The sequence below is a fragment of the Lissotriton vulgaris genome, chromosome 8 (assembly GCF_964263255.1).
Source record: "Lissotriton vulgaris chromosome 8, aLisVul1.2, whole genome shotgun sequence".
In the NCBI taxonomy this organism is placed as follows: domain Eukaryota; kingdom Metazoa; phylum Chordata; class Amphibia; order Caudata; family Salamandridae; genus Lissotriton; species Lissotriton vulgaris.
The window spans coordinates 1,393,711,886-1,393,739,555 of record NC_141696.1 but is presented as its reverse complement, the minus strand read 5'-3'; the positions used below and the strand labels follow the sequence as shown (position 1 = coordinate 1,393,739,555).

At 48.8% G+C, this 27,670-nt stretch overlaps 1 protein-coding gene across 2 annotated transcripts in view; it reads right to left on the bottom strand.

The window, feature by feature from the left end:
* The window catches only part of LOC147698808 (E3 ubiquitin-protein ligase TTC3-like), a 1,930,429-nt gene that overhangs the window by 1,207,139 nt on the left and 695,620 nt on the right, over positions 1-27,670 (bottom strand). For both annotated transcript variants that reach the window (XR_015299370.1, XM_086935404.1), the window contains exons 20-23: positions 14,931-15,043; positions 14,508-14,634; positions 14,027-14,149; positions 8,021-8,122 (exon numbers count right to left, since the gene is read on the bottom strand). Coding sequence is in view for 1 of the 2 variants with exons in the window: in XM_086935404.1 (XP_086791530.1) it covers positions 8,021-8,122; positions 14,027-14,149; positions 14,508-14,634; positions 14,931-15,043 (465 nt within the window). In the remaining variant the exon portion in view is untranslated. The remainder of the gene's footprint in view (positions 1-8,020; positions 8,123-14,026; positions 14,150-14,507; positions 14,635-14,930; positions 15,044-27,670) is intronic.

Genomic DNA, 27,670 nt, shown 5'->3' with positions numbered 1-27,670 from the left:
CTCGCGCCGAAAGGCGTCGCCGTGCGAGTGCCGTCTTGGAAACTCCAACGCGCAGAACTGATGACATTGCGCGTTCTCTTCTGTGGCGAATAGATCTAACCAAGGCTCTCCCCATTGCAGAAAGATGCCTTGCGCCACGTCCGAGTTCAGACGCCATTCGTGATCCATCGAGCACCGACGGCTGAGTTCGTCCGCCCTGGCGTTCAGAGAACCCGCCAGGTGTTGAACCGTCAGAGTCACGCCCTGACGTTCCAGCCATTGCCAGAGGCGCAGAGCCTCCTGGCAAAGGGTCCACGACCCCACTCCGCCCTGTTTGTTGCAGTACCACATGGCGGTGGTGTTGTCGGTGAACACCTGCACTACATTCCCGTTGACAAAGGGGAGGAATGCCTTCAGTGCCAGACGAATCGCCCGCAGCTCCAACAGATTGATATGGAGCCGGGACTCCGCCGGAGACCAGATGCCTCTGATCTCTGCCTCTCCCAAGTGGCCACCCCAGCCCTGGAGGGACGCGTCCGTCACGACAACGTGCTCCGGTTGGGGAAGGGAGAGGGACTTGCCCCTGACCCAATCGCGGTCCGTAAGCCACCACTGCAGTTGTCTCGCAGTGCCCTCCGAGATCAAGACGTGGTCGGACAAGTTGCCCTGATGCTGGGCCCACTGAAACTTCAGGTCCCACTGCAGAGCCCGCATCCGCCACCTGGCGTGATGCACCAGAAGGATGCAGGAAGCCATCAGTCCCAGCAGCCGCAGCGTCAACCTGACCGAGACTCGGGATAGCGGCTGAAAGATGGGAATCAAAGCCTGAATATCCCGAACCCGCCGTTCCGGAGGATAAACCCGAAACTGCGCCGAGTCCAGAACCGCTCCGATGAAAAGGAGCTTTTGAGAGGGACACAGGTGTGATTTCGGCACGTTGATGGAGAACCCCAGGTCGTGCAAGAGGTCTGCCGTCATCTGAAGGTGGTGGACGACTGTCTGGGGCGAGCCCGCCTTCAACAACCAGTCGTCTAGGTAGGGGAAGACTGAAACCCCCAACCTGCGCAGATGGGCTGCGACCACCGCCATCACCTTTGTGAACACCCGTGGGGCGCTGGTAAGGCCGAAGGGGAGCACGATAAACTGAAAGTGCTCCTGGCCTACCGTGAACCGCAGGTAACGCCGGTGGGCCGGCAGGACGGGGATGTGAAAATAGGCGTCCTGCAAGTCCAACGCTACCATCCAGTCTTGCGGGTCTAGAGCAGCCAAGACCTGAGCTAACGTCAACATCTTGAACTTCTCCTTCCGGAGGAAGCCGTTGACGTTCCTTAGATCCAAGATAGGACGTAGGCCCCCCTTGTCCTTCTTGGGCACCAGAAAGTAGTGGGAATAACAACCACGCCCTACTTCTGGCCCAGGAACGCGCTCGATGGCCCCCTTGGCCAAGAGGGCCGTAACTTCCTCCTGCAGAAGTGTCAAGTGGTCCCCCGACACACGGTGGTTCTGCGGTGGCATGGCTGGAGGAGAGGTCTCGAAGGGGAGGGAGTAGCCCCTTCGGACAATTTGCAGCACCCACCTGTCCGAAGTGATCGTGCGCCAGTGAGCGTGGTGATGGCGAACCCTGCCACCCACTGGCGTCACATGGGGCCGAAAGCACGGACTAGGAGGATTTTGGGGTAGATGCTGCGGGGGAAGGTGTGGTCTGACCCCGCCGTTGTCCCCGACCGCCACCACGGCGGTTTCCACGGCCGCCACCGCGTTGGAAGGATTGTTGCGGCGCGTGGCTGGCAGCACGTGTGGGGGCGCCCCTTCCTTGGCCACGAAAGGGACGAAACGAACCCGGTTGCTGACGCTGGGTCGAGAGACCCAAGGACTTGGCCGTGACCCTGGAGTCCTTGAAGCGTTCCAGCGCGTGGTCCGCTTTGTCACCGAACAGGTGACAGCCATCAAACGGCATGTCCATCAGGGTATTTTGGACATCAGCCGAAAAATTGGCGGATCTCAGCCAGGCGTGACGACGAATCGCCACCGTCGTAGACATAGCCCTGCCCAGCGAGTCGGTCGTATCAAGACCACACCGAATGGAATATTTCGCTGCATCCCGGCCCTCAGCTACAGCTTGACCGAGCTTTGCCCGCACCTCCATGGGGCATTCTGGCAGCAGCTCCGCGACCGTATCCCACACAGAGTGGGTGTAGCGGCCCAAGAGGCAGGCGGTGTTGCAAGACCGCAGGCCCAAACTAATGGACGAGAAGACCTTTTTGCCAAACTGGTCATACCTCTTGGATTCCCGGTCGGGCGGGGCCGACGGGAATGCGGACTGGGAGGTCGAGGCCTGGATCACCAGACTCTCAGGAGTGGGGTGGGTAGACAGGTACTTGGGGTCGTCCGGACAAGGACGGTGGCGCCTGGCCACGTTCCGATCAACAGGCGCACCTGAAGCGGGCCTGGACCACGTGCCCAACAGAACGTCAGACAAGGCTTCATTAAACGGCAGCAGAGGCTCCAAAGGGCATGACTGCGGTTTGAAGACCTCGGTGAGGATGTTAGGCCTCACGGCCGCGACGGGGAGCTCAAGGTTTAAGGCCTTGGCAGCCCTCATCAGCACCACAGAATAGGCAGCTCCCTCCACCGATGCCACGGTTGGAGGAGAGATCAAACCAGGGTTAGGGGAGTCGTCCAAACCACTGGCATCCCCCAAGTCACCTGTCCAGTCCGGGTCATACTGGCACTCGCGAGCCAGAGGGTCCTCGGACCCCTCCCAACCTTCACCGTACTCCTCATCCTCTCCGTATTCGGAGTCAATGATGAAGACCGGCTCCTCGGGGTTCATGGGCCCCATCGGCGCCGGGACCGGCGTCGATCGACGCCCGTCCGGCGCCGCGTCCGGCGTCGGAGAAGGTAAGGGGACGGCGCCGCCCGGAGCCGGCGTCGGAACCCCACCGCCGGCCGGAACCGGCAGCGGAGAACCGGCGCCGCGCGGGGGCGGCGTCGGGGGTAACCCCGATGGCAACGGCGCCGGGGAGGCCGGAAGACCAGCCGGCGCCGATCCCGAAGGCCCCTGCGGCGCCGGGGTCGGAGCCGTCGGCGGCGCCGGGGCCGGAGCACCCGACGGCGCCGAGGCAGGGACACCCGAACCGCCAGGGCCCCCAGACGGTAGCACTGGGCCCGAAGGCGCCGTAGGCCCCGTCGGAGAAGCGAGCGCCCTCATGGCCATGAGGAACGCCTCGATCTCCTCAGGCGTCGCGCCATGCCCAGGGACCGGAGGGTATGAGGCAGGCCGCGCCGGCGACTCTCGCGGAGCCGCGGGGATGGGGTCACCCGAGCCCCCGGCCGCATCGCGCGAGCGTCGGGGGGAGTCGGGGGTACGATGACGACGCCCCGACTTCTTGTGTTTCTTACCTGACGAGGATGACGAGTGGCGTCGACTTCCGGAGCGCCCGGCGCGGCTCCGCGACCGCTCCCTCGAACGCTCTCTCGACCTCCGGCCGGACCGGGACCGCTCCCGGTCCCGACGTGGGGCCGACACCCGGAGCTCCAGCAGCTTGCGGGACCGCTCCCGTCTAGCCTTGTTGGTAAGGGCCCGGCAGTCGACGCAGGATTCCACGTCGTGGTCGGGGCCCAGACACCGGAGGCAGAGGCGGTGATGGTCTGTGACCGACATCGTGCGCTCACAGCCATCGCAATTCTTAAATCCTGGCATCCTATCAGGCACAATAGTAGAAAAAGACAATCGAAAAAAACTTGGTCAAAGACCGGAGTACTGCTCTTCAGATCTGCGTCCACTGGCGCGGAAAAAGGAAGAACTGACGTCAGCGCGCGGAGGCGGCGTCTATGTACTCCAGCGACGTCATCACGGCGCACGACGCCGACGACGGACGCGGAGCCGCAGGGGACGCCTGCAGACGACGCCTACCGACGCGCAGGGGTACTGCTACGCAAAAGTTTCCGGATCCAGACTGACGCCTGGGGATATTCTAAGGTAAGGAATCTAACACTAACGTGTTTCTTTCAGATACCCAGGCCAAGGAGGGATGGGAGGGAGGGACAAAAAAACAGACAAAGTGGGGGGTGGAGGGGAGGGACAAAAACTCAGGAGAAGGGGGGGTGGGTGGGAGGGACAAAAACTCAGGAGAAGGGGGGGTGGGTGGGAGGGACAAAAACTCAGGAGAAGGGGGGGTGGGTGGGAGGGACAAAAACTCAGGCGAAGGGGGGTGGGTGGGAGGGACAAAAACTCAGGCGAAGGGGGGTGGGTGGGAGGGATAAAAACTCAGGCGAAGGGGGGGGTGGGTGGGAGGGACAAAAACTCAGGCAAAGTGGGGGGTGGGTGGGAGGGACAAAAACTCAGGCAAAGTGGGGGGTGGGTGGGAGGGACAAAAACCCAGGCAAAGTGGGGGGTGGGTGGGAGGGACAAAAACCCAGGCAAAGTGGGGGGTGGGTGGGAGGGACAAAAACCCAGGCAAAGTGGGGGGTGGGTGGGAGGGACAAAAACCCAGGCAAAGTGGGGGGTGGGTGGGAGGGACAAAAACCCAGGCAAAGTGGGGGGTGGGTGGGAGGGATGGACAAAAACCCAGGCAAAGTGGGGGGTGGGTGGGAGGGATGGACAAAAACCCAGGCAAAGTGGGGGGTGGGTGGGAGGGATGGACAAAAACCCAGGCAAAGTGGGGGGTGGGTGGGAGGGATGGACAAAAACCCAGGCAAAGTGGGGGGTGGGTGGGAGGGATGGACAAAAACCCAGGCAAAGTGGGGGGTGGGTGGGAGGGATGGACAAAAACCCAGGCAAAGTGGGGGGTGGGTGGGAGGGATGGACAAAAACCCAGGCAAAGTGGGGGGTGGGTGGGAGGGATGGACAAAAACCCAGGCAAAGTGGGGGGTGGGTGGGAGGGACAAAAACCCAGGCAAAGTGGGGGGTGGGTGGGAGGGACAAAACCCCAGGCAAAGTGGGGGGTGGGTGGGAGGGACAAAACCCCAGGCAAAGTGGGGGGTGGGTGGGAGGGACAAAACCCCAGGCAAAGTGGGGGGTGGGTGGGAGGGACAAAACCCCAGGCAAAGTGGGGGGTGGGTGGGAGGGACAAAACCCCAGGCAAAGTGGGGGGTGGGTGGGAGGGACAAAACCCCAGGCAAAGTGGGGGGTGGGTGGGAGGGACAAAAACCCAGGCAAAGTGGGGGGTGGGTGGGAGGGACAAAAACCCAGGCAAAGTGGGGGGTGGGTGGGAGGGACAAAAACCCAGGCAAAGTGGGGGGTGGGTGGGAGGGACAAAAACCCAGGCAAAGTGGGGGGTGGGTGGGAGGGACAAAAACCCAGGCAAAGTGGGTATGGACAAAAACCCAGGCAAAGTGGGGGGTAGGGGGGAGGGACAAAAACCCAGGCAAAGTGGTTTCAAAAGCCCAGGCAAAGTGGGGGGTGGGTGGGAGGGACAAAATCCCAGGCAAAGTGGGGGTGGGTGGGAGGGACAAAAGCCCACTCAAAGTAGGTGGGGGGGGGCGGGGTGGACAAAAACCCATGCAAAGTAGGGGGTGGGCACGAGGGACAAAAACCTAGGCAAAGTAGAGGGTGGGCGGGAGGGACAAAAACCCAGGTAAACTAGGGAGAAATATCCAGGCAAAGTTAGGGTTAGGCAGGTGGGACAAACACCCAGGCAAAGTGGGTTGGGACAAAAACCCAGGCAAAGTGGGGGGTGAGTAGTGGGAACACAAACCCAGGGAAAGTGGGGGTGGGTAGGTGGGTTGGTTGGGACACAAACCCAGGCAAAGAGGGGGTGGGTGGGTGGGTGGGTGGGTTGGGACACAAACCCAGGCAAAGAGGGGGTGGGCGGGTGGGTTGGGACACAAACCCAGGCAAAGAGGGGGTGGGTGGGTGGGTTGGGACACAAACCCAGGCAAAGAGGGGGTGGGTGGGTGGGTTGGGACACAAACCCAGGCAAAGAGGGGGTGGGTTGGGACACAGACCCAGGCAAAGAGGTTAGGGGCACTAACACAGGCAAAGTGGTGATGGGTGGGTGCTTTGGGACACAAACCCAGGTAAAGTGGGGGTGGGGGTGGGTTGGAACCCATATACAGGCAAAGTGGGCGGTTACACAAACCCAGGCAAAGTGGGGGGTTACACAAACCCAGGCAAAGTGGGGTGTGGGTGGGGGTTACACAAACCTAGGCAAAGTAGGCGAGTGGGACACAAACCTAGGCAAAGTAGGGGGTGGGTGGGTGGGACACAAACCCAGGCAAAGTGGGGGGGTACACAAACCCAGGCAAAGTGGGGGGGGGGGGGGGTGGGTTTGGGACACAAACCCAGGCAAAGTGGGTAGGGACACAAACACAGGCAAAGGGGGGTGGAGGGTGGGTTGGAACACAAATCCAGGCAAAGTGGGTGGTTACACAAACCCAGGCAAAGTGGGGGGTTACACAAGCCCAGGCAAAGTGGGGGGTGGGTGGGGGGTTACACAAACCTAGGCAAAGTGGGCGGGTGGGTGACAAACCTAGGCAAAGTAGGGGGTGGGTGGGTGGGACACAAACCTAGGCAAAGTGGGGGGTACACAAACCCAGGCAAAGTGGGGGGTGGGTGGATTTGGGACACAAACCCAGGCAAAGTGGGTAGGGACACAAACCCAGGCAAAGTACGGGTGGGTGGGACACAAAGCAAAGTGGGGGTCAAAAATCAAGGCAAAGTGGGGCAGGAGGGACAATTACCCAGGCAAAGGGGGGGGGGGGGCAAGAGGGACAAAAACCCAGAAAACACTGGGACAAAATCCCAGGCAAAGTAGGGGTGTGCGGGAGGGACAAAATCCCAGGCGGAGGGTGGGTCTGAGGGAGGGACAAAAACAGAGACAAAGGAGAGGTGGGCCAGAGGAGAAGGCACCCAGGCAAAGGAAAGCTGGGCAGGAGGAGCAAGCGCACAGATAAAGGAGGATGGGAGGGCAAGCACCCAGACAAAGGATCATAGCACCTAGACAGTGGAGGATGGGCGGATGGGGAAAGCACCCAGACAAAGGGTGGTGTGCAGGGGGCAAGCAGGCAGATAACAGAGGGAGGGCAGGAGAGTTTGGGGGAAGCACAGAGACAATGGAGGATGACTGGTAGGGGCAAGGGCAAACTTAAGGACAATAGAGTGTGGGTGGGAATGTCTGGAAAACCCTCCGAACAATAGAGGATGGGCAGGAGGACCTGGGGGACGCACACAGACGACGGAGGGTGGGTGGGGCCTAAGCAGACGGACAACAGAGGCTGGGCGGGAGTAAGCACAGAGACAACAAAGGATGGGTGGAAGGGAGTGGGAGAGGAACATGAAGACGGAGAAGTACAGAAGACAGACAGCTGGAAATCGCACACACTCTTGTAGAGTGCTTAAAGAAAAAGAAGCACTTGAAAACACGAGGAGTGGAAGGACACAGTAAGTTGTCCATGATCCAGGGGAAGAAAATATACAGAAAGAGGAAGGAAACCCAAAGGAAGCTGGTGAATATAAAGTACGTCAATGAGAGTGAAAAATGAAGATTAGCAATGGTAAGCCATGGCTGGCCTCTAAACCCACTACAGGGTACCAAAAGGTCTCTCAAGTGGTAAGGACAAACAAATGTAATGTTCACTTGCCTTCCTTTTTTTAGCTTGATTTAAATCCTTGTGTTAATATGCAGAAGACTAAGTGGGTGGATGGAAGGGTAGCCTGAATGTGAACAAACCCAACCACGCTCCAGTACCTTTTTTTAAGTGATAGACCGACTGATATGAAGGTGCCCAGGGTTATCCGACATCCCACATGTAGGACTATAGAACCTAGCCTTCTCTACTAACAACATTTGCACTTCCTGCAACTTCATTTCAGAGTAAAATACCTGGGAGACTGATGACAGAGGAAATAACGATTTTTCACTGATCATATTTCTTTTCCTCTTTAAATACTACTCTTTAACTACTAGTGATCAACATCGAACTGTATGGTGCTCTACAATTATCTCACATAACATAAAAATTAAATAAGGACAATGCACGCAATGGGAGAAATACAGCATTGAACTGTTCCGTCTGAGTAATTTCTTGCATATCTTACCTTATCATTCTTATCAGAGTATTCAGTTGTCTTAAACGTCTTCCAACAGTCGATGTGATACTCCAATTTACACAGGTGACAGCAGAACAGACGAATAAATCCCTGAAATAAACATGTATAAACCTTTAGATTTTAAAACAAACTTATTTAGAACTATACATATCTATAATCTATTTGTATGAAGGTAAAGTATTCAATACTAAAATAAAGTAACACTTTTGTTAGAAATGCAAGGTAAAAAAGTGTTTCTGCCCGATAGTTTGCAAGAGACATTCAGTATTTTTAATAAATTCAATGGAAATTGAAGGCAACCTATGCAAAAATCCTGAAAAAAATGTACTGTCGCACCATATGATATTCTAAAAATATCTTTCTGAGCAATAAAATAACCAGGAGCACGGATTTTATCTGGAAGACAATCAGGAATTATTTGCAATCAGTGGCTTTTAATGTGGATTAAATGAAAAACAAAATTAATTTTGTCATAAATATATTGAGGTAATTGAAAAACTACATGGGCATTTTAACTGAAACCCACCATCCTAATCCCCTATTGCTTTTCCTCACCACAAGTAAACAGGCTCAAGTTTCTCACATCTTAAATACCCTTGATTGAGTAGTGGGAGGGGAGCAACTTTGACTTGGCGTGTGTTCTTAAAACACATTTAATGACATTCTCCAAATTATTTTCAAATCTTCGATTTAGCACTGCATGTCAACTTTTTCTGAACTGTTAAAATATTCATATTCCTTTTTTAGGGCTCGGACTCCTCCCCACTGTAAAGTGGGAGGAGTTTCGAGAACTAATGTTAAAGAAGAAAAAAAAGTATCTCCTAGGGCTTTTGCCGAGACAAATTCCACACATTCCTTTGCGTGTTCTGTCATCTGGCCAGTGATTCGTGTTCGTTGTGCTGTCGTTTTAATAGGCTTGAAGTGATAGGGTAAATGTAGTTTTGTTCCGCCATTTTGGGCATATTTCGTTCGTGCTCGCGCAAAGAAGTACATTAATTATAATTAGGAGCTGTCAGGGTGCCTCCGTAAGTGAATGCAGATGGCCGGGCGCGTTCACCATTCAGCAGCGCTCAGCGCGCAGCTGCTGCATGCCAGGCCGGGAAAGGGACCATAAAGTAACATCTCAGTAAAAACAGGAATAAGTGAGCCGCTGGTGTTATTCCTGCCCAGAGCACATCAGGACAGTTTCACAGCACGCTGGGGCCCTGTCCGCCATTTAACAGTTGGATAAACTTCTCCTGCAGGGTCACGCTTATTAAAAGTCGAGGAGGGAGTACAAATTGCCTGCGGTGTGCAGGCCGCTGTGAAGCCAGATGTGGACGGAAGACCCCGCAGGGGGGGCCAGACTAGAGCGCGCCTTTGATCGCCGGCACGAATGACAGAAGACACCGCGGAAGCATATATATAATAACGTTATTTGTTTGTACCGTCTTCTTAACCCTGAGTTTTTGAAACGACCAGGCCGGCATCTGATCTCAGGCAGTGAACCCATTTCAGATGTAACCTCATATAAACAGTTTTCATGGGCGGGGTGAGGAAGGCAGCCAGTGATCGAGGCGAAAGCGCTTTCAAAAGTCGCAGCAAACTTTCCGGAAGCCCAGATCCTGCTGTTGTGAGAGCTTTTCTGTGTGATTTCCAAATGCGTTCTCCCTCACAGAAGGAATCCTTCCCCACCACAAACATTTAAACACATTCTTCGGCAGGGTTTCGGCTGCTGAGGGCGGCCTGCGCGCTGCAGGTAACAGCCTGCTCTTTGCTTTCCTGGTTTCGCTCTCACTGGGGACCCGAACCCACATCCCCTCGCATTGTGACCTTTCACCTCCTGCGTACCCCAGACCCACACAGTAGCTGGACCGTGTATGGACAAGGGTGCATTGTGATGGAGGAGAGCAGAAAGGTGGCTTTCAGTGTTTTTGGAATGTGTGGTTATGTGTGGAAGTATTTCAATAAACACTTTGAATCAAAGAAAAGTGAGGGTAACTTTCAAATACCCTTTGAAAATCTTTAAGTGCAGTTCCTGTACTTTTCTTGAAGAAAGGGCAGCCTTATAGGTTTTCTTTCCAGTAACTATTTTCTCCGTCAGGCTTCCGGCACCTCCGCCTATCTTTGCTGTTTCAAATTGCACTTTGACTTACTCAGACTAATAGGTGTGAAGAGAGAGTGATCTTTGTTTCCCCTGCTTTGCCTTTTTCATAAACCTTTCCACTAGCCCCTTGGTGCCCAGTATAGGTCCACAAAGGCATCCTCTTTGCCAGAAGTTCAGGGTATCCATGTAAAATAAATGTACATGTAGTGTATCCCAGTGAAACTCACCTACTTAAACCATGGCTATCTTATAATTCCGGTGTGAATCTGTCCCTCCTGGACGTATGTTGGACACTCCTGCTACACTAGTTTCATCTATTAACCTTGCAAGCTAGTCTTTTAGGTCAAGTTGGTGCTCTCATTTTCACTAATATGAAGAGTTCAATTTTTTGAGTGATGTCTTCTATCATCTGATTCCACCCAGCAGCAATATTGCCCTTAAGTACATCTGAAGTGCATTTCCCATTATCTTACTATACCCCAAAGCCCTCTTTCTGCCCTTCAGGGCATATTTTAATAGTATGGCTTTTCTTGTAGTTCCACCAAAGAACACTTATACAGCCTATACGGGCATGTTTTGTTCTAAAAGTAAAACAGTTCAAAACTGCTCTAATTGGGTGGAACCAGATAGATCGATTACTCGTATGAGATTTTAGGTGACAAAGTATGTGGTGATGTCATTGACCTGTTGGTACATGGTCACAGAATCAATGATAAACCTAAGGGTATTGGTTTTTTTTTGGTTTCGTAATTGAGGCCAAGACCGAACTTTGCAAAAAACACAGGCTGTGAACACATTGTGTGTGTTTTAATGTTGCACTTCGTTGTAAATCCTTGACATACCTTTTTTTGCACTTTGGCTGCAGCTTGTATAAAGAGACTCGCCATCCTAAGTGTGCAATTCATTCCTTTCTTAGTTCGTCTCACCTCCTCCCTTCTTTTCTACTCTCCCCCCGCCCCTCCTATTTTCTTGCCATCGCTGGTTGCACTCTCTCCTCTCCGCTACTAGTAATACCCGATGCAGAGTGGCGGCGCAGAGTGGCGGCGCAGAGTGGCGGTGCGGAGGTGCAGAGTGCAGAGTGGCGGCGCAGAGTGGCGGCGCAGAGTGGCGGCGCAGAGTGGCGGTGCAGAGTGGCGGTGCGGAGGTGCAGAGTGCAGAGTGGCGGTGCAGAGTGGCGGTGCAGAGTGGCGGTGCAGAGTGGCGGTGCAGAGTGGCGGTGCAGAGTGGCGGTGCAGAGTGCAGAGTGGCGGTGCAGAGTGCAGAGTGGCGGTGCAGAGTGCAGAGTGGCGGTGCAGAGTGCAGAGTGCAGAGTGGCGGCGCAGAGTGGCGGTGCAGAGTGGCGGTGCGGAGGTGCAGAGTGCAGAGTGGCGGTGCAGAGTGCAGAGTGGCGGTGCAGAGTGGCGGTGCAGAGTGCAGAGTGGCGGTGCAGAGTGCAGAGTGGCGGTGCAGAGTGGCGGTGCAGAGTGCAGAGTGGCGGTGCAGAGTGGCGGTGCAGAGTGGCGGTGCAGAGTGGCGGTGCAGAGTGGCGGTGCAGAGTGGCGGTGCAGAGTGGCGGTGCAGAGTGGCGGTGCAGAGGTGCAGAGTGGCGGTGCAGAGTGGTGGTGCAGAGTGGTGCAGAGTGCAGAGTGGCGGTGCAGAGTGGTGGTGCAGAGTGGCGGTGCAGAGTGGCGGTGCAGAGTGGCGGCGCAGAGTGGCGGCGCAGAGTGGCGGCGCAGAGTGGCGGCGCAGAGTGGTGGCGCAGAGTAGCGGCGCAGAGTGGCGGCGCAGAGTGGCGGCGCAGAGTGGCGGCGCAGAGTGGCGGCGCAGAGTGGTGGCGCAGAGTGGCGGTGCAGAGTGGCGGTGCAGAGTGGCGGTGCAGAGTGGCGGTGCAGAGGTGCAGAGTGGCGGTGCAGAGTGGCGGTGCAGAGTGGCGGTGCAGAGGTGCAGAGTGGCGGTGCAGAGTGGTGGTGCAGAGTGGTGCAGAGTGCAGAGTGGCGGTGCGGCGGTGCAGAGTGCAGAGTGGTGGTGCAGAGTGGCGGTGCAGAGTGCAGAGTGGCGGTGCAGAGTGGCGGTGCAGAGTGGCGGTGCAGAGTGGCGGCGCAGAGTGGCGGCGCAGAGTGGCGGCGCAGAGTGGTGGCGCAGAGTGGTGGCGCAGAGTGGCGGCGCAGAATGGCGGCGCAGAGTGCAGAGTGGCGGTGCAGAGTGGCGGTGCAGAGTGGCGGTGCGGAGGTGCAGAGTGGCGGTGCAGAGTGGCGGTGCAGAGTGGCGGCGCAGAATGGCGGCGCAGAGTGCAGAGTGGCGGCGCAGAGTGGCGGTGCAGAGTGGCGGTGCAGAGTGGCGGTGCAGAGTGGCGGTGCAGAGTGGCGGTGCAGAGTGGCGGTGCAGAGTGGCGGTGCAGAGTGGCGGTGAGTGCAGAGTGGCGGTGAGTGCAGAGTGGCGGTGAGTGCAGAGTGGCGGTGAGTGCAGAGTGGCGGTGAGTGCAGAGTGGCGGTGAGTGCAGAGTGGCGGTGAGTGCAGAGTGGCGGTGAGTGCAGAGTGGCGGTGAGTGCAGAGTGGCGGTGAGTGCAGAGTGGCGGTGAGTGCAGAGTGACGGTGAGTGCAGAGTGACGGTGAGTGCAGAGTGACAGTGAGTGCAGAGTGACAGTGAGTGCAGAGTGACAGTGAGTGCAGAGTGACAGTGAGTGCAGAGTGACAGTGAGTGCAGAGTGACAGTGAGTGCAGAGTGACAGTGAGTGCAGAGTGAAAGTGAGTGCAGAGTGACAGTGAGTGCAGAGTGACAGTGAGTGCAGAGTGACAGTGAGTGCAGAGTGACAGTGAGTGCAGAGTGACAGTGAGTGCAGAGTGACAGTGAGTGCAGAGTGACAGTGAGTGCAGAGTGACAGTGAGTGCAGAGTGACTGCAGAGACAGTGTGTCAGGGTGCACATTGTGTGAGTGTGCAGAATGAGTGTGCAGGGTAAACAGTGTGTGACTATGCAGGGTGACATTGGGAGTGTGCGGGTGAGCAGTGTGTGAATGTTACGGGGCAGTGTGTGAGTGTGCAGAAAACACCACACACACATAACGCACACACAAACCACACACCTCAGTCTCTCAACACCACACACTTGTCACCACACAACACAGTCACCACCACACTCACTCCCCAGGCTCACCCCCACAGACTCACCAGCACACACTCACCAGCACACAGAAAACAACACACACAACAACACACCCCCAGCCGTCAATGAATGCTTTCACCATGCACAAACACCAACAACCATCATCCATCTGTGCACGCTTTTACCAAGCACACACCCACCAGCCGTCAGTGCACCCTTCCACCAGGCACACACACCTCCAGCCGGCAGTGCACTTTTCCACCAAGCAATCGCAGTATGGTACACTTTACTTTTAAACATATTCATATAAAGCACAGCATGGCACCATTGGTAAAATTACAATTCAACCAACATACTTCCACTACACACCACATGCACACACTCCATAACACATGGCAAAAAGACATTGGCATTTATAATGCCATTAGCTCAAACTCAAATAAATCCGAGCCCGATTGCATTTCTAATGCTTGTTTCAATAGCTTGGAAGCCCAAATACACAACATGTTGCTAGTCAATTCTAGGGCATAACAAGATCAAGAGACATCAAGGCTGCTTTCAGCAACAGTATCATATTACCCCATGCAAGCAGTAAATGTTGCCTCTATAGAAAGGGTACAGATAGGCTCTTTTCAGATAACACCACATGTTCCTGCCATGGCTCTAAATATATTTTGTAGTGGGTGACAAAAATAACTACTGCTAAGCATTCAATCCTGCCTACGAGGACACCCAGCTCAAACGTCAAATCCTTTCTGAAAAATCTACCTAACGCCAATATATTGTGAAACATGTAAAACTGTTGGACAGATATGATAATACTTAACCTCAAAATCCGGATCGGTGAAATAGATATGCTTATTGTTGTATCCCTTGCACAGCGGGTAACGGCATATTGCATCTGGTTTTGGAGGGAATTTACACTCTTCAATACATTTCTCTAACAGCATCTAGGTAAGAAAACCAAAAACAGAAAATGATTAAAGAAATTATTTATATTTTGTGATATTAAGTAAACCGAAGGGAATACGATTAACAACTTATAGAATATATAATACATTTTAACAAGTTTTAGGGAACATATTTACACACACAATTTTGCTATATACTTGAATGTTTATGTGGTATAGAAAGAATACTTCGAAAAAGGCATCTGCATAGCTATGTTGAATTAAAGGCACAAAACAGAGGTTATAGCAATATCCTCTAAAAGGATCTGTAGTAAAGACACAATTTATGGTACTGGAAACAACATGAAATAAAATATACTCTTGGACACTATTAAACTGAAAGGAAAGCTATTCTTACCTGCAGTTTTTCTGGCCTCGTCTCTTCAATAATAACAGATGTTGTGGGCCACTTTAATACTCCAGGCACTATTTTACGATTCAGCATGATCTGGCATTTAATGAACTGATTTTTGGCTTCTGCAAATCTAAGACAGTATTATCAAGATCATTCATGTTCATACATCCAGCGGAAATTGCAATTATTAAAACACATTCCTTTTATGCATCATCAAATTCTATGATACAGAGATCAACAAAATATTTAGTTTTATTGGTATAGGCAAATAAGGTGAATTGTATTATTGTAACAACGATGGAGCAGATTGTATTCAGCAGGCAGGATACACAACTTAATTTGTTAGTATATGAAAAATAACCTGAATCAGCATTAAAAATAGGTCTCCCCCCCCCCCCCCCCCCAAAAAAAAGTTCGAATACTAACCTGTTTTGCCTTAAATGCACATTTCCGATTCCATAGAATGCCAAACAGTTAAACCTCTGCTTGGTATACTTTTCTATTATTTTGTTGAACTGCTGTTCAGCGCTCGTTAATTCCTGCCAAAAGTAACATCAAAACAGGGAATCATTTAAAGCAGGTAGCTCACATTAACTCAGCCACTGTATTTATTACTTTATGGAGATTATTACTAGAACTTTCTAGTACTAGAAGCTGCCTTTTGGCTGTGTGCTACTGCGTCTACTGTACATATCTGCTGAAAAAAGTTCATAAGCAAGATTCGTGCTCCGATACTTCTCAGTGGCTACCATTAACATTGTGGTCACCAGTCGAATGGCAGGCTACGCAGTAAATCTTTCAGAAGCCTCCTGAAATGAAATCAGTTCGATTCGGCCCCCAGGCTTAAGTGTGATTGCAGACTCTTGGGCCGGGTACTCCTCTCTCACCCATTAAGGACATCTGCAGCTAGAAGGATTGTTAGTGGATCAGATGTGGGAAGGGTGAATTGATGTGCACTGAGGTGGCATTTCCTTCAAGGTCTCACAGTTCTGTTTTCAATAGACACTGCACACATAACATACTATACATTCTCAATTTAGCTTCTAATGCCCTCCACTCCCACCAGCTGCTATGAAAAGCTTTTGACTTTGGCTTTACATACTTATGTTTACACAGATTCAAAAGTGTCTACAATCTATCAGTAACAGGTTTGGGCTATCCATATAGGTCAAGTTACTCTAGTAAACGTGTTCTATCATCAGGATACTACTCCACCCGAAAATCAGGTTTATGGAGTGGCAAGATTTTTTCAGATTAATAACTAACACAGGTTGACTATTAAATGTAGATGTCTATTGTGCTGTTGATAGAATTGGTTTTGTTCAGCTAGACGGCCTCCTCTAGGTCCGTAGTTAGGGTTTGCACTTTCTGGTGTGTAAGAACGGTCTCCCTCTGAGTTAGATGAATTAGTATCTGAAAAGGTCAATATCTTTCTCCTTGGTCTATACTGATATCGATTTGTTTGATCTTGTTGCCAATCTTGGTAATAGTTGGGATTCAGGTATGGATACGCCTTTTCTTGGGTGTACCATCTTGTATCCTGTTTAAGTTTGTCAGTTTTCTTTTTTCTCTAGTTTCGTTTCTGCCTCTTCTGACGCCGTCATACTCTTTAGTTTTTTAACAAGATTCTGGATTTTCTGTTTGAGGACGACCACCACTTCTCTGGCCGTCGCCACAATCAGGTACATCCAGTCTCTGGAACATCTATTGGATATGTTTGACCATCTTTCTAAGAACTTGCGTATTTCTGTGAACAAAGCTGTAACCCTCAAACCCGATGGAATTAAACCAATACTATCAACAGCAGCCTCCTTTTTTAGGTAGAGGTTACAACAGAGGAAGGCCAAGGTATCTGAGAGCAAACAGGGGGAATTATCACCAAGCAGACCCTCCACCTCCACAACCATACAATAGAACCAGAAACCAACAGTTTTGAAGGCGAAAGATCACAGATTAGGTTTTCAATTGATCAAAACATCAACTCAGTAAAGAAGAAGTGGAAGTATTAAGTAAAGGCCTATCATTTGTTCCGGGCAGTCGGTGTAACAAGTTCCAACTGAATTTAGACATCTTTTCCTTCTTTAGGGACATAAGGTTAAAGAAATTATTTCTTGAGAATAGTGGTGAGGATATTGAAACAAATAAATCAGGTTGCAAACCAAAGTCTACTTTCACCCCCACTCTAGACATGGTAGGCCCAGAAGTGGCCATCTTCGACCAAACAGTTTTGAAAGAACTGCAAAAGGTCACTAGATATAACCATCAAAGCAACTATAACCATCAAAGCAACTATAACCTTACAAAAAAAGAAAGCGCTGCCCTAAAGACCTTAAAAGACAGTAGGGATATCATTGTCAAACCCTGTGACAAAGAGGGTGGGATAGTGATGATGGACAGGAAGGATTATACCACCAAGATCCAAGAAATGCTAGCAGTCCGCAAACACTACAGGCCAGTAAACCGAGCTATGCAAACACACAAATTACGATTACAAAAATAGCTCTGGAAGAAGGCGACAATTGCCGTAAGGAATACAAATCTCTAAATAAAGACAACCCAGTGATACCTGCTCTCTAGGGAGTGCCTAAGAGACATAACAACAATAATCCACCAATGCGCCCCATTATCTCCTCTATTAATTTGAGTACAGAACCCATATCAAACTATGTGGATGCTTTCTTGTGTCCTTTAACTTTCATCTATCAATCGTACCTTAAGGCTACAGGGGACATTATTAACAAGATAGAGAAAACATGCCTTTTGAACCAAATAGAGAACTCTTAGTAAGACTGGATATAGAGGCACTCTATACAAACATACCCCAAGAGAGAGCCATAGAGGCTGTAGCATCGCTACTCAGTAGAACTGCAGGAGAATGACCGGATGGTTTTATTTTAGAGTGTCTTGTCTGGAGTGGTGTGGCTCACTGGTTAGAGGTGGCAGACCCGGAAGCAGAGGACGGCCCGGGACCAGGGTTCAATTCCCGACGCGGCAGGGTCGTGGACCAGGGTCAGCGGACTCGATAATTCTCGCCTCAGTGCCTACTCTAACCAGGGATCACACTCTGCAACTCTGGGCATTAGCTTGCCTCATCTCCACAACGGCCCCCCACATACGCCGGGGAGGCCTGGTTTCACCTTGGAAATACCCAGTAGGGACCATCTCACAGGGAAAGCCAGGACGGGTTACCCAGCAGTTTACAGCGCGGAGATATCCCATGTGGGGTGATTCATGCGCTTTACAAGACATCATTACATTACATTGAATTAGTTTTACACAACAACTATTTTGAGTTCAATAGTGACCTGTACCAGCAAATAAATGGAACCAGCATGGGAGCTTTATGCGCTCCCAGTATTGGTAAAAACTTTATGAGTGAGTTTGAGCAAAAACACATTTTCAATGAGGTAGCACCATATTTTGAAAATGTAAAAATATGGCACAGATTTATAGATGACATCTTTCTAATATGGGTGGGGGAATAACAGACTCTTCTCGATTTTATATCCTGGCTGAATTTGAGTGATGCAAACCTCAAATTCACAGCGAATTACAGAAGACCAGTATGTGGAATTCCTGAACATAGTCATCTCAGGCAGTAATGGCTCCTTAGAAGTCAGCTTCTTTAGGAAGCCGACAGCTAAGAACACAATTCTGAAACATGATAGCTTCCATTCCAACTGCCAAAAGGACTCCATCCCTTTTGGACAGTTTTTGAGAGTCAGACGAAATTGTTCAAATATCTCCAAATTTGATATCCATGGAGGGCATTCGAAACAAAGACTGATAGACAGAGGGAATTTCAAAAGGTTAGTAAGGACAGCCTTTAAGAGAGTAAGATTCTATAAACGGGAGGCTCTGCTATCAGGATCGAAAAGCCAGAAAACAGACAAACTAGTATGTTTAATAAACCACTACTCATTTCACTTTAAAGTTAAAAAGATACTGGAGAAAAATTGGAATATCCTTAATGCCACAGAGGAACATGACATCTTTGAGAAACCCACACTAGCGTACCGCAGAAATACCAACCTAAAAGATAAGTTAGTTCCTACTAGGGACTACCCATCTAAGACCCTTGGATATAGGTCAGTGACAGGACTGGCCGCCATCAAAGGCAACCATAGATGTAGCACGTGTGTTGCCTGCAACACAGCGATTGTAACAGACTGATGGGAATATCGAGGTCGGTATGGCAAGCTAAAAGACATGACAAATTGCAGGAGCAACAACATAATTTACCTTATTCTATGTACTTGCAAGCAAGGGTATGTTGGAGAAACAGGCAGATAGTTAGGGGACCGTTACTCTGAACACAAATCAGATATTAAAAATAAAAAATTCACATCATCCATGGCGCAGCACTTTTACAAACATGCACACACTGTAAAAGATCTGCGCTGGTTGATTCTGGAAAAGGTTAATGAGAGAAGTTGGCCTGATATGTGATGTCCACTATTCTAGTGGGCACACTGTATCAGTCCAAACAACCCTTATGGTGATGGTTGTAAAGTCCACCTTATAGACCAGCTATCCTTAGAGTGTGATGGCAGACCGTGTCGAAGGCGGCTGACAGGTCCAGGAGGATGAGGGCTGATGTTTCGCCGTTGTCCTGTTGGCATCTGATGTCGTCTGTGGCGGCGAGGAGGGCGGTCTCGGTGCTGTGGTTTTGTCTGAAACCAGTCTGGGAGGGGTCTAGGATGTCATGGTCTTCGAGGTGGCAGGTCAGTTTTGTGTGGACGATTTTCTCGATGACCTTTGCCCGGAACGGGAGTAAGGAGATGGGTCGGAAATTCTTGAGGTCCTGTGGGTCTGCCTTGGGATTCTTGAGGAGGGAGTTTATTTCGGCGTGCTTCCAGCTTTCCGGGAATGTCGCTGTTTTGCTGTCGTGTGCATTGTTATCCAGGCGGTTTTTGAAGGAGGATCTCTTGGCTAGTCTGATGAGTTGGTGGTGTCTGCAGGTGGCGTCCTTGTAGGTCGCGAAGCTGTCAGGTGTGCGTTCGTTGAGCCATTTCTTCTTAAGTTTCCAGCAGTCGCGCTTGGAGGTCTGGAGTTCTTCGGTGAACCAGGTGGCTTTCTTGGAGTCTTGGTTGTTGGTGGTCTTCCTGAGTGGTGCGAGGGAGTTGACGCAGTCGTTGATCCACTGTCTGAGATTGTGGGCGGCGGTGTCTGGGTCGGTGGGGTCGGTTGGCGGGTTCTGGGCAAGGGCGCTAGTCAGCTAATCTTCTGTGACTTTGCTCCAGCAGCGGCGGTTGTAGGGTGCGGTGGTGCTTGATCTGTTTCTGGAAGGTGAAATGGATGCAGTAGTGGTCGGTCCAGTGGAGTTCGGTGGTGTGGTTGAATGTGACATAGGCGCTTGTGGAGAAGATGGGGTCAAGTGCGTGGCCAGCTGCGTGGGTGGGTGCGGTAACGAGTTGTCTAAGGCCGAGGTTGGCGAGGTTGTCTATTAGATTGGCAGAGTTGGCGTTGTTGTTGTTGTTCTCGAGGTGGAAGTTTAGGTCCCCGAGGAGGATGTAGTCCGTGGAGGCGAGTGCGTGGGTACTAGCAAGGTCGGCGTTCGAGTCGCTGAAGGGTGCCTGTGGTCCGGGGGGGTCTGTAGATGAGGGTTCCTTTGAGGGTGGTGTTGGGGTCAGTGTGTATTCGGAAGTGCAGGTGTTCGGCGGTCTTGAGGGTGTCGTCCATGTGGGTGTAGACATTGAGGGTGGACTTGTGAGCGATGGCTATTCCTCCTCCGGTTCCGTTGGTGCGATCCCTGCAGGTGATCTTGTAGCCCTCCGGGATGGCTATGGCGATGTCGGGCGCCAAGGAGTCGTTCCACCAGGTTTCAGTCAGGAAGGCTACGTCCGGGGCAGTGGACGTAGCTTCTGTGGCCTTTTCAGACTTCAGATACCCATCAGAGGGCTGATTATGAGATCTAGCCAGAGAAGTTTACAATTTAAAATTTCCCTCAAACAAATCTTTAGCCCTTGGACATTAGAAATATAGACAATTATAGCATAGTTATAGTTATAAATAAGGCATGCACATGGAGTAGCTTCTGTGGCCTTTTCAGACTTCAGATAACCATCAGAGGGCTGATTATGAGATGTAGCCTGAGAAGTTTACAATTTAAAATTTCTCTCAAACAAATCTTCAGCCCTTGGACATTAGAAATATAGACAATTATAGCATAGTTATAGTTATAAATAAGGCATGCACATCAAAACTAAGGACTGGTAGATACAAGGAACCATTTCAATATGGCGTAATTTACTTATGAAAAAAACTTTTTTTTCCCCAAAATTTTACGATTGCCAGCATTAGCCTTCCAACCTACAGCAAATGCAGTTAATTTTCCAACTTGTCAGATCGTTAGATTGAGCCTCCAGATAATTTGACACGTACATCGTTTATTTTCATCATGAACACCCTCTAGCCCACGGATTTACTGCTTTTTTCAATACTTCAACTCCTTTTGCAAAGTTATTCATATATGTTGCCAAGTGGGGAAATACACTATTGATAAGTATTTTGCTCCCATGATTACTGGCAACAGTGGAAAATCTTTAAAACAATATGGAGACAGTCATTCAAAGATGGCCCCACCGTTAGGTATGAAAAAAACAGCGATCAGATTTAGACCACGTGGTCATCACACGCGACGTATTTCTATTGGCTCCTTTGCTTCCGCATTCTTGAAGTCCGGCAGCATAGCAGGACAGGAATTACTGGAGACGCTGGGTGGAGAACGAGTATTTGTAGCAAGGTAAGCGCTGTGGGAAGAGCGGAGGGAATCGTCTAAAAGGGAGGAAAAAGTACTCTGGTGGGCTTTTGAGCCATTTACTCTTATGCCAGAGAGTCCTTTTCGCACACACATACGTGTAAACATTGGGAAGTTAATACGTACTCACATCAGGTGGGAGGACCGTTTTTGAGGTATAAATCACTAAAGTGTCAATGGGTCTAAAAGTAAAAGTCTATATGTGACACATTAAACCTATTCTGCCTGTAGTATCCTACTTAGAAACAAAGAAAAAAGCGAAGAGCTGGGAGGTGCCCTGATCTCAATGTGATCTACAAGGATTCCCATCAGTCACCACACGGAACCGCCCTTCATCATTTGGGATTCCTTGAAAAACTACTGTTAAGTATGGAAGGCCAGATCTTATAACCTCCAAAGAACCTGGTAATGACCAGTGTGGTCTTAATGTTGATGATACTAATTTGTGGATAAATGTGTGATTAATTTGCAGTGCATGTGAAAATATAATGTGAAAAGAATAATGAATAATAGAGAAAATAAAATTGGGCGAGGGAGCAAATGTGAAATTTTATTCTATGTTCTGCTCGCTCCACCAATATTAAAAGAGCAGCAAAAGGTAGTTTTAACAAATAACTACCTAGATGGAAAAAGTGGTCGACATGTTTCAGCAACTAAATAGGACTAGTGTGTCCATTGCCTTCATCAGGACCTAGATATACATTACGCTACTGCAAGCAAATTCCTGATATAAAAAAGATAGTGACTGCATGATTGTCATGCTGTGACAAGGAGAAAGATCACCTGATATCCTAGGTGTAGTCTTTGACTGGTAGGAAGATAAAAATACAGACAAACAACAGTTAAAAGGACACAAAAATATAGACATAACGATATGCAAATGAAAAACATATTCTACTTAAACATAAATGTTAACACAAAATCAGATTTTGTTTTCATTTTCTAACATGGAGGCACCACGTTGTTATTCCTGCATGTGACAGAAAAAACTCCATCTTACCCTTGTCATAGGAGTTTGAGGCCTCGCCTGGCAACGGCTCAGGGAACGAGGGAAGCACCGCTTTAGTAAAAGGGAAGCAAACCCAAAGAATTCGTAATTGCTTCCTGTCAACTGAGAAAGTACGCACACCAGTAAAGTAATCGTTTCCAAAATGGTTTGTAAATGAGTGTTTATGGTCCTAATTCATCAGAGCTGTGTAAGACGGCTAGGAAGAAATTAACTTCTAGCCTCTGCATGCTCGCCTCAAAGCTGGTAAAAAATAGCGAGGAGTGTCGTAAGGGAGAGATGCTAGTTATAGCATGAAAGAGTACACTGCCGCCTTAACGCTGGTAAAATGGTGAGGAGTGTCGAAAAGGAGAGATGCTAGTTATTGCATGAAAAAGTACTCAATCGGAACTCACACTCACACGTGGTGAAATCTTGTATCTCGAATCATTCCTAGGATGAGACATCTCTCAAATGTGTATTGTGTAAGGCGCTATCGGTGTGCGAGCTATCGCCTAGACGCCCACCGTAGCGCAGCCCAGCATGTGTTATAGCTTAGGCACGTAGCGTAGTAATGTTGCTATCACTCACTGCAAGCAATTTCTTAATGTCCATGCATGGCAAGCCAAACGCGGGAAAGAGTAGAGTAAACTCACCTCTCCGTCGGTACTTCTCTGTCGGCTTCTGAGCCGGTTGGGGAGGTATCCGAACGGAGGGCGAGCCGCGTTTAAATGCAGTATTCTGATTGGACCGAAAGAATCATGTGACTTTTAAGGCCGCCTACCTGTTTATAGGGAATGCAGAAGTCTACTCTTGTGTGGTGGCTTTGCTCCTGATAGGTCGGAGGCCATCACGCTAAAGAAAAAAGAGAAAAGACTTTTGTTGATCTACAATAAAGTGATATTTAGCGCACATATTATAAAATTATATTAACTCTGAGTGGAAGCTGTTGTCTGAATACGAATCAAAACAGATGTCAGCACTAAAACAACTATTACGCTATAATGCGTGAAAAATCCCAAAACTGCAGTTGCCACTGAATACGCATCTTGTGTTGGCTCAGCAAGTGTGAAAGTTCCTCTAGTGCAATCCAAAGCAATCTTACAGCAACTTGTGCAGTTTTATTATAAAGATTATGGAGGAATGCTAGCAGAGAGGTTGTATGTAGAGCCTAAGGCCAGGTCACATTTAGAGGGGGGCGAGGAGAGAGGAGAGGGGGATGTCATCTGTCTCTTTGTTCGCGTTTGCAATAAAACAGCATTAGGGAGCTAGTGTGTCAGTTATAAAGGAAGGATGAACAAAGGCAGTGTAATCTATCATAGGGTGGACCAAGGTATCTCGTCATTTAATTCTCTCTTGTTTGTCCCCAATTTAAACACCCATTTCTGTTCTCTGTGGAATAGGAATTTAGAGTAGTCCGTAATATGGGGAGGAATGTATGGCTGTTCAAGAACAGTCCAGATGAATGCAGTGGGTGAATGTTGTTTGTCCTGAAAATGATTGGCAAGTTTAGTAGCCTGCCTTTTACATCTGATGGTACTTTTGTGTTCGTAAATTCTGAGTTTTATTTTACGAGTAGTCATCCCTACATATTTCAGTCCACAAGGACAGGTTATAAAATAGATTACTTTCTCACTGTTGCAGTTGGTGAATTTGGTTTGTTGCCATGGTCTATTGGTTCCTATGTCAATTTGTGTGGACTTTTTTGTTTGTGGGCAGCCTGGCATGACCCACAGGGATGATGCCCTACTACAGGCGGAAGGTCCCAGATAGTGCCAAGGGCCCTTGGTAACTTATTTCGCGGTCTAGTGTGAACAATACGATCCCTCAGATTAGGGCTTCTTTTGAAGGAAAATAGGGGTGCTTCCAAAGTTTTTTGTCCTGAGTTCAAAATGGGCCAGTGCTTCTTCACTATCTTTTGAATTTTGTTTAACAGGGTACCAAACGTGCTGACACAGGTAAGTCTTTCAGAAGAAGCTTTAGGAACAGATGGTTCTAATAAGGCCTGTCGGTTGTTCTTGGCACGTTTTAGTGATTTGCGCACCAGTCCGGGAGGGTATTTCCTGCAGTGGAGCTGGTTTTGTAAGGCAGCTGAGTGTTCCTTGTATCCTTCTGTTGTTGAACAATTTCTCTGTACCCTCAGAAATTGCCCATATGGTAGGTTCTCTCTGAGGGATTTAGGGTGATGACTATCGAAACAGAGCAAGGAATTTCTTGCCGTGGGCTTCCTGTAGACTGGAGTCCCTCTGTGGTAGTATTCAGTGGCAACTGCAGTTTTGGGATTTTCCACGCATATATAGCGTAATAGTTGTTTTAGTGCCGACATCTGTTTTGATTCGTATTCAGACAACAGCTTCCACTCAGCGTTAATATAATTTTATAATATGTGCGCTAAATATCACTTTATTGTAGATCAACAAAAGTCTTTTCTCTTTTTTCTTTAGCGTGATGGCCTCCGACCTATCAGGAGCAAAGCCGCCACACAAGGTAAGACTTTCGCATTTCATATAAACAAGTAGGCGGCCTTAAAAGTCACATGATTCTTTCGGTCCAATCACAATACTGCATTTAAATGCGGCTCGCCCTCCGTTCGGATACCTCCCCAACCGGCTCAGAAGCCGGCAGAGAAGTACCGACGGAGAGGTGAGTTGACTCTACTCTTTTCTTTCCCGCGTTTGGCTTGCCATGCATGGACACTAAGAAATTGCTTGCAGTGAGTGATAGCAACATTACTACGCTACGTGCCTAAGCTATAACACATGCTGGGCGGCGCTACGATGGGCGTCTAGGCGATAGCTCGCACACCGATAGCGCTTTACACAATACACATTTGAGAGATGTCTCATCCTAGGAATGATTTGAGATACAATATTTCACCACGTGTGAGTGTGAGTTCTGATTGAGTACTTTTTCATTCTATAACTAGCATCTCTCCCTTCCGACACTCCTCACCATTATCTACCAGCTTTGAGGCGGGCATGCAGAGGCTAGAAGTTAATTTCTTCCTAGCCGTCTTACACAGCTCTGATGAATTAGGACCATAAACACTCATTTACAAACATTTTGGAAACAATTACTTTACTGGTGTGCGTACTTTCTCAGTTGACAGGAAGCTATTACGATTTCTTTGTGTTTGCTTCTCTTTTACTAGAGCGGTGCTTCCCTCGTTCCCTGAGCCGTTGCCAGGCGAGGCGAGGCCTCAAACTCCTATGACAAGGGTAAGATGGAGATTTTTCTGTCACATGCAGGAATAACAACGTCGTGCCTCCATGTTAGAAAACGAAAACAAAATTAGATTTTGTATTAACATTTATGTTTAAGTAGAATATGTTTATCATTTGCATATCCTTAGGTCTATATTTTTGTGTCCTTTTAACTGTTGTCCGTCTGTACTTTTATCTTCCTACCAGTGACATGCAAAAAAACTGCAACAAGTCTACACCTAGGATATCAGGTGATCTTTCTCCTTGTCACAGCATGACAATCATGCAGTCACTATCTTTTTCATATCACAAATTTGCTTGCAGTAGCGTAATGTATATCTAGGTCCTGATGAAGGCAATGGACATACTAGTGCTATTTAGTTGCTGAAACATGTCGACCACTTTTTCCATCTAGGTAGTTATTTGTTAAAACTACCTTTTGCTGCTCTTTTAATATTGGTGGAGCGAGCAGAACATAGAATAAAATTTCACATTTGCTCCCTCACCCAATTTTATTTTCACTATTATTCATTATTCTTTTCACATTATATTTTCACATGCACTGCAAATCAGTCACACATTTATCCACAAATTAGTATCATCAACATTAAGACCACACTGGTCATTACCAGGTTCTTTGGAGGTTATAAGATCAGGCCTTCCATACTTACCGGTAGTTTTTCAAGGAATCCCAAATGATGAAGGGCGGTTCCGTGTGGTGACTGATGGGAATCCTTGTAGATCACATTGAGATCAGGGCACCTCCCAGCTCTTCGCTTTTTTCTTTGTTTCTAAGTAGGATGCTATAGGCAGAATAGGTTTAATGTGTCACATATAGACTTTTACTTTTAGACCCAATGACACCTTTGTGATTTATACCTCAATTAAGGGAATGTGTCTTTGCCTGGTCTTTAAATTCCCTTGGGCCCCCTTCACTTTTTTGTTATTACTGTTTTTGAGGTAGCCATTCTTTAAGGTGTCTTTCAGATAATCATACTGGACACTTTTGGAACCATATAGGCACCATATGTGAACATAAGTTGGATTAATACAGGCATACACTAACCTAATGATGAAGCCCTTTGTAAATGTGATCCCCGCACCCACATTCGAGGTAGGCATCGATTTGATGTAGCCATTTCAATGATCTGTCTTTCAGACAACCATATTGGTTGTCTCTGGTACCATAAAGGCACCTAATGCGAACAACAGCTGTATTAATACAGGCATAAATTAACCTAAAAACGAAGGTCTGTTGCTTACGTGACTCTGGAGTATGTGAGACACTTAAGCAAAGTTTAACCAATGCAAAGTGATTATCTAGCATGCATCATACATCTTAATATTTCTCCCTCCTTTTTAAAGATATTGATCCTGCAAATACCTATTAGCAGACACTGAGAACCCAGAAAATGACGTTGCCATGCTCCAGAATAGCATAACTAAACTAACACTGACCAATTTCGTCATCAAGTGTATCCTATCATCAAAATAAACCAAATAAAAGGTAATGAGAGTATATCACTTACTTGCATATTGTAGAGACAACAATTAGAAAAGAAGAGACGGTACAGAGTAGTTGATGTAAATACATATCAATACTGTATTACAGTAACGGTGACAGACAACCAGACGGCCACTGAAAGGATGACAAATTTCCATGTTTGGTGGAAAAGGCTCCTCCCAACAACGTACCAGACCATAGGTGTGATCATGGATACAGCTTAACTGCTTAGGGTTAGTGATGCATATGCGTTATACAAGACATCACGGACCCAGCAGGAGTTTATCACATGGCACCAGGGGAAGAAGGGATATAAAGTGTAAAATTCATTCATCACCTTCCTAGCATGCTGCACACCAAAGATATTCTGACTTAAACCCCATAATTAATAGTGGGGCGTTTCCTCATTTTTCCTTTTTTCCAATCTTTTTCTTTTAAAATATAACAGTTCACTTTTAAACACTTTTTCTATCACACCGGGTCTTATGGTGAAGTATTGTATCTTTTTTCCTCTTTTTCAATAGGCGTAGTAGCTATTTCCATTGATTTTTATTCTAAAGTATCCCTTGGGCGCCTTATCTTAAAATATTCCCTTTGCTTACAGATTCCCCCACTACCCTCCGGTATGAATGTTATCTTTAACGTGATGTCCTGAAGAAGGTGGATGCAAATCATTCTTACCCACCGAAACATACGTCAACCCAATGGGCCCCC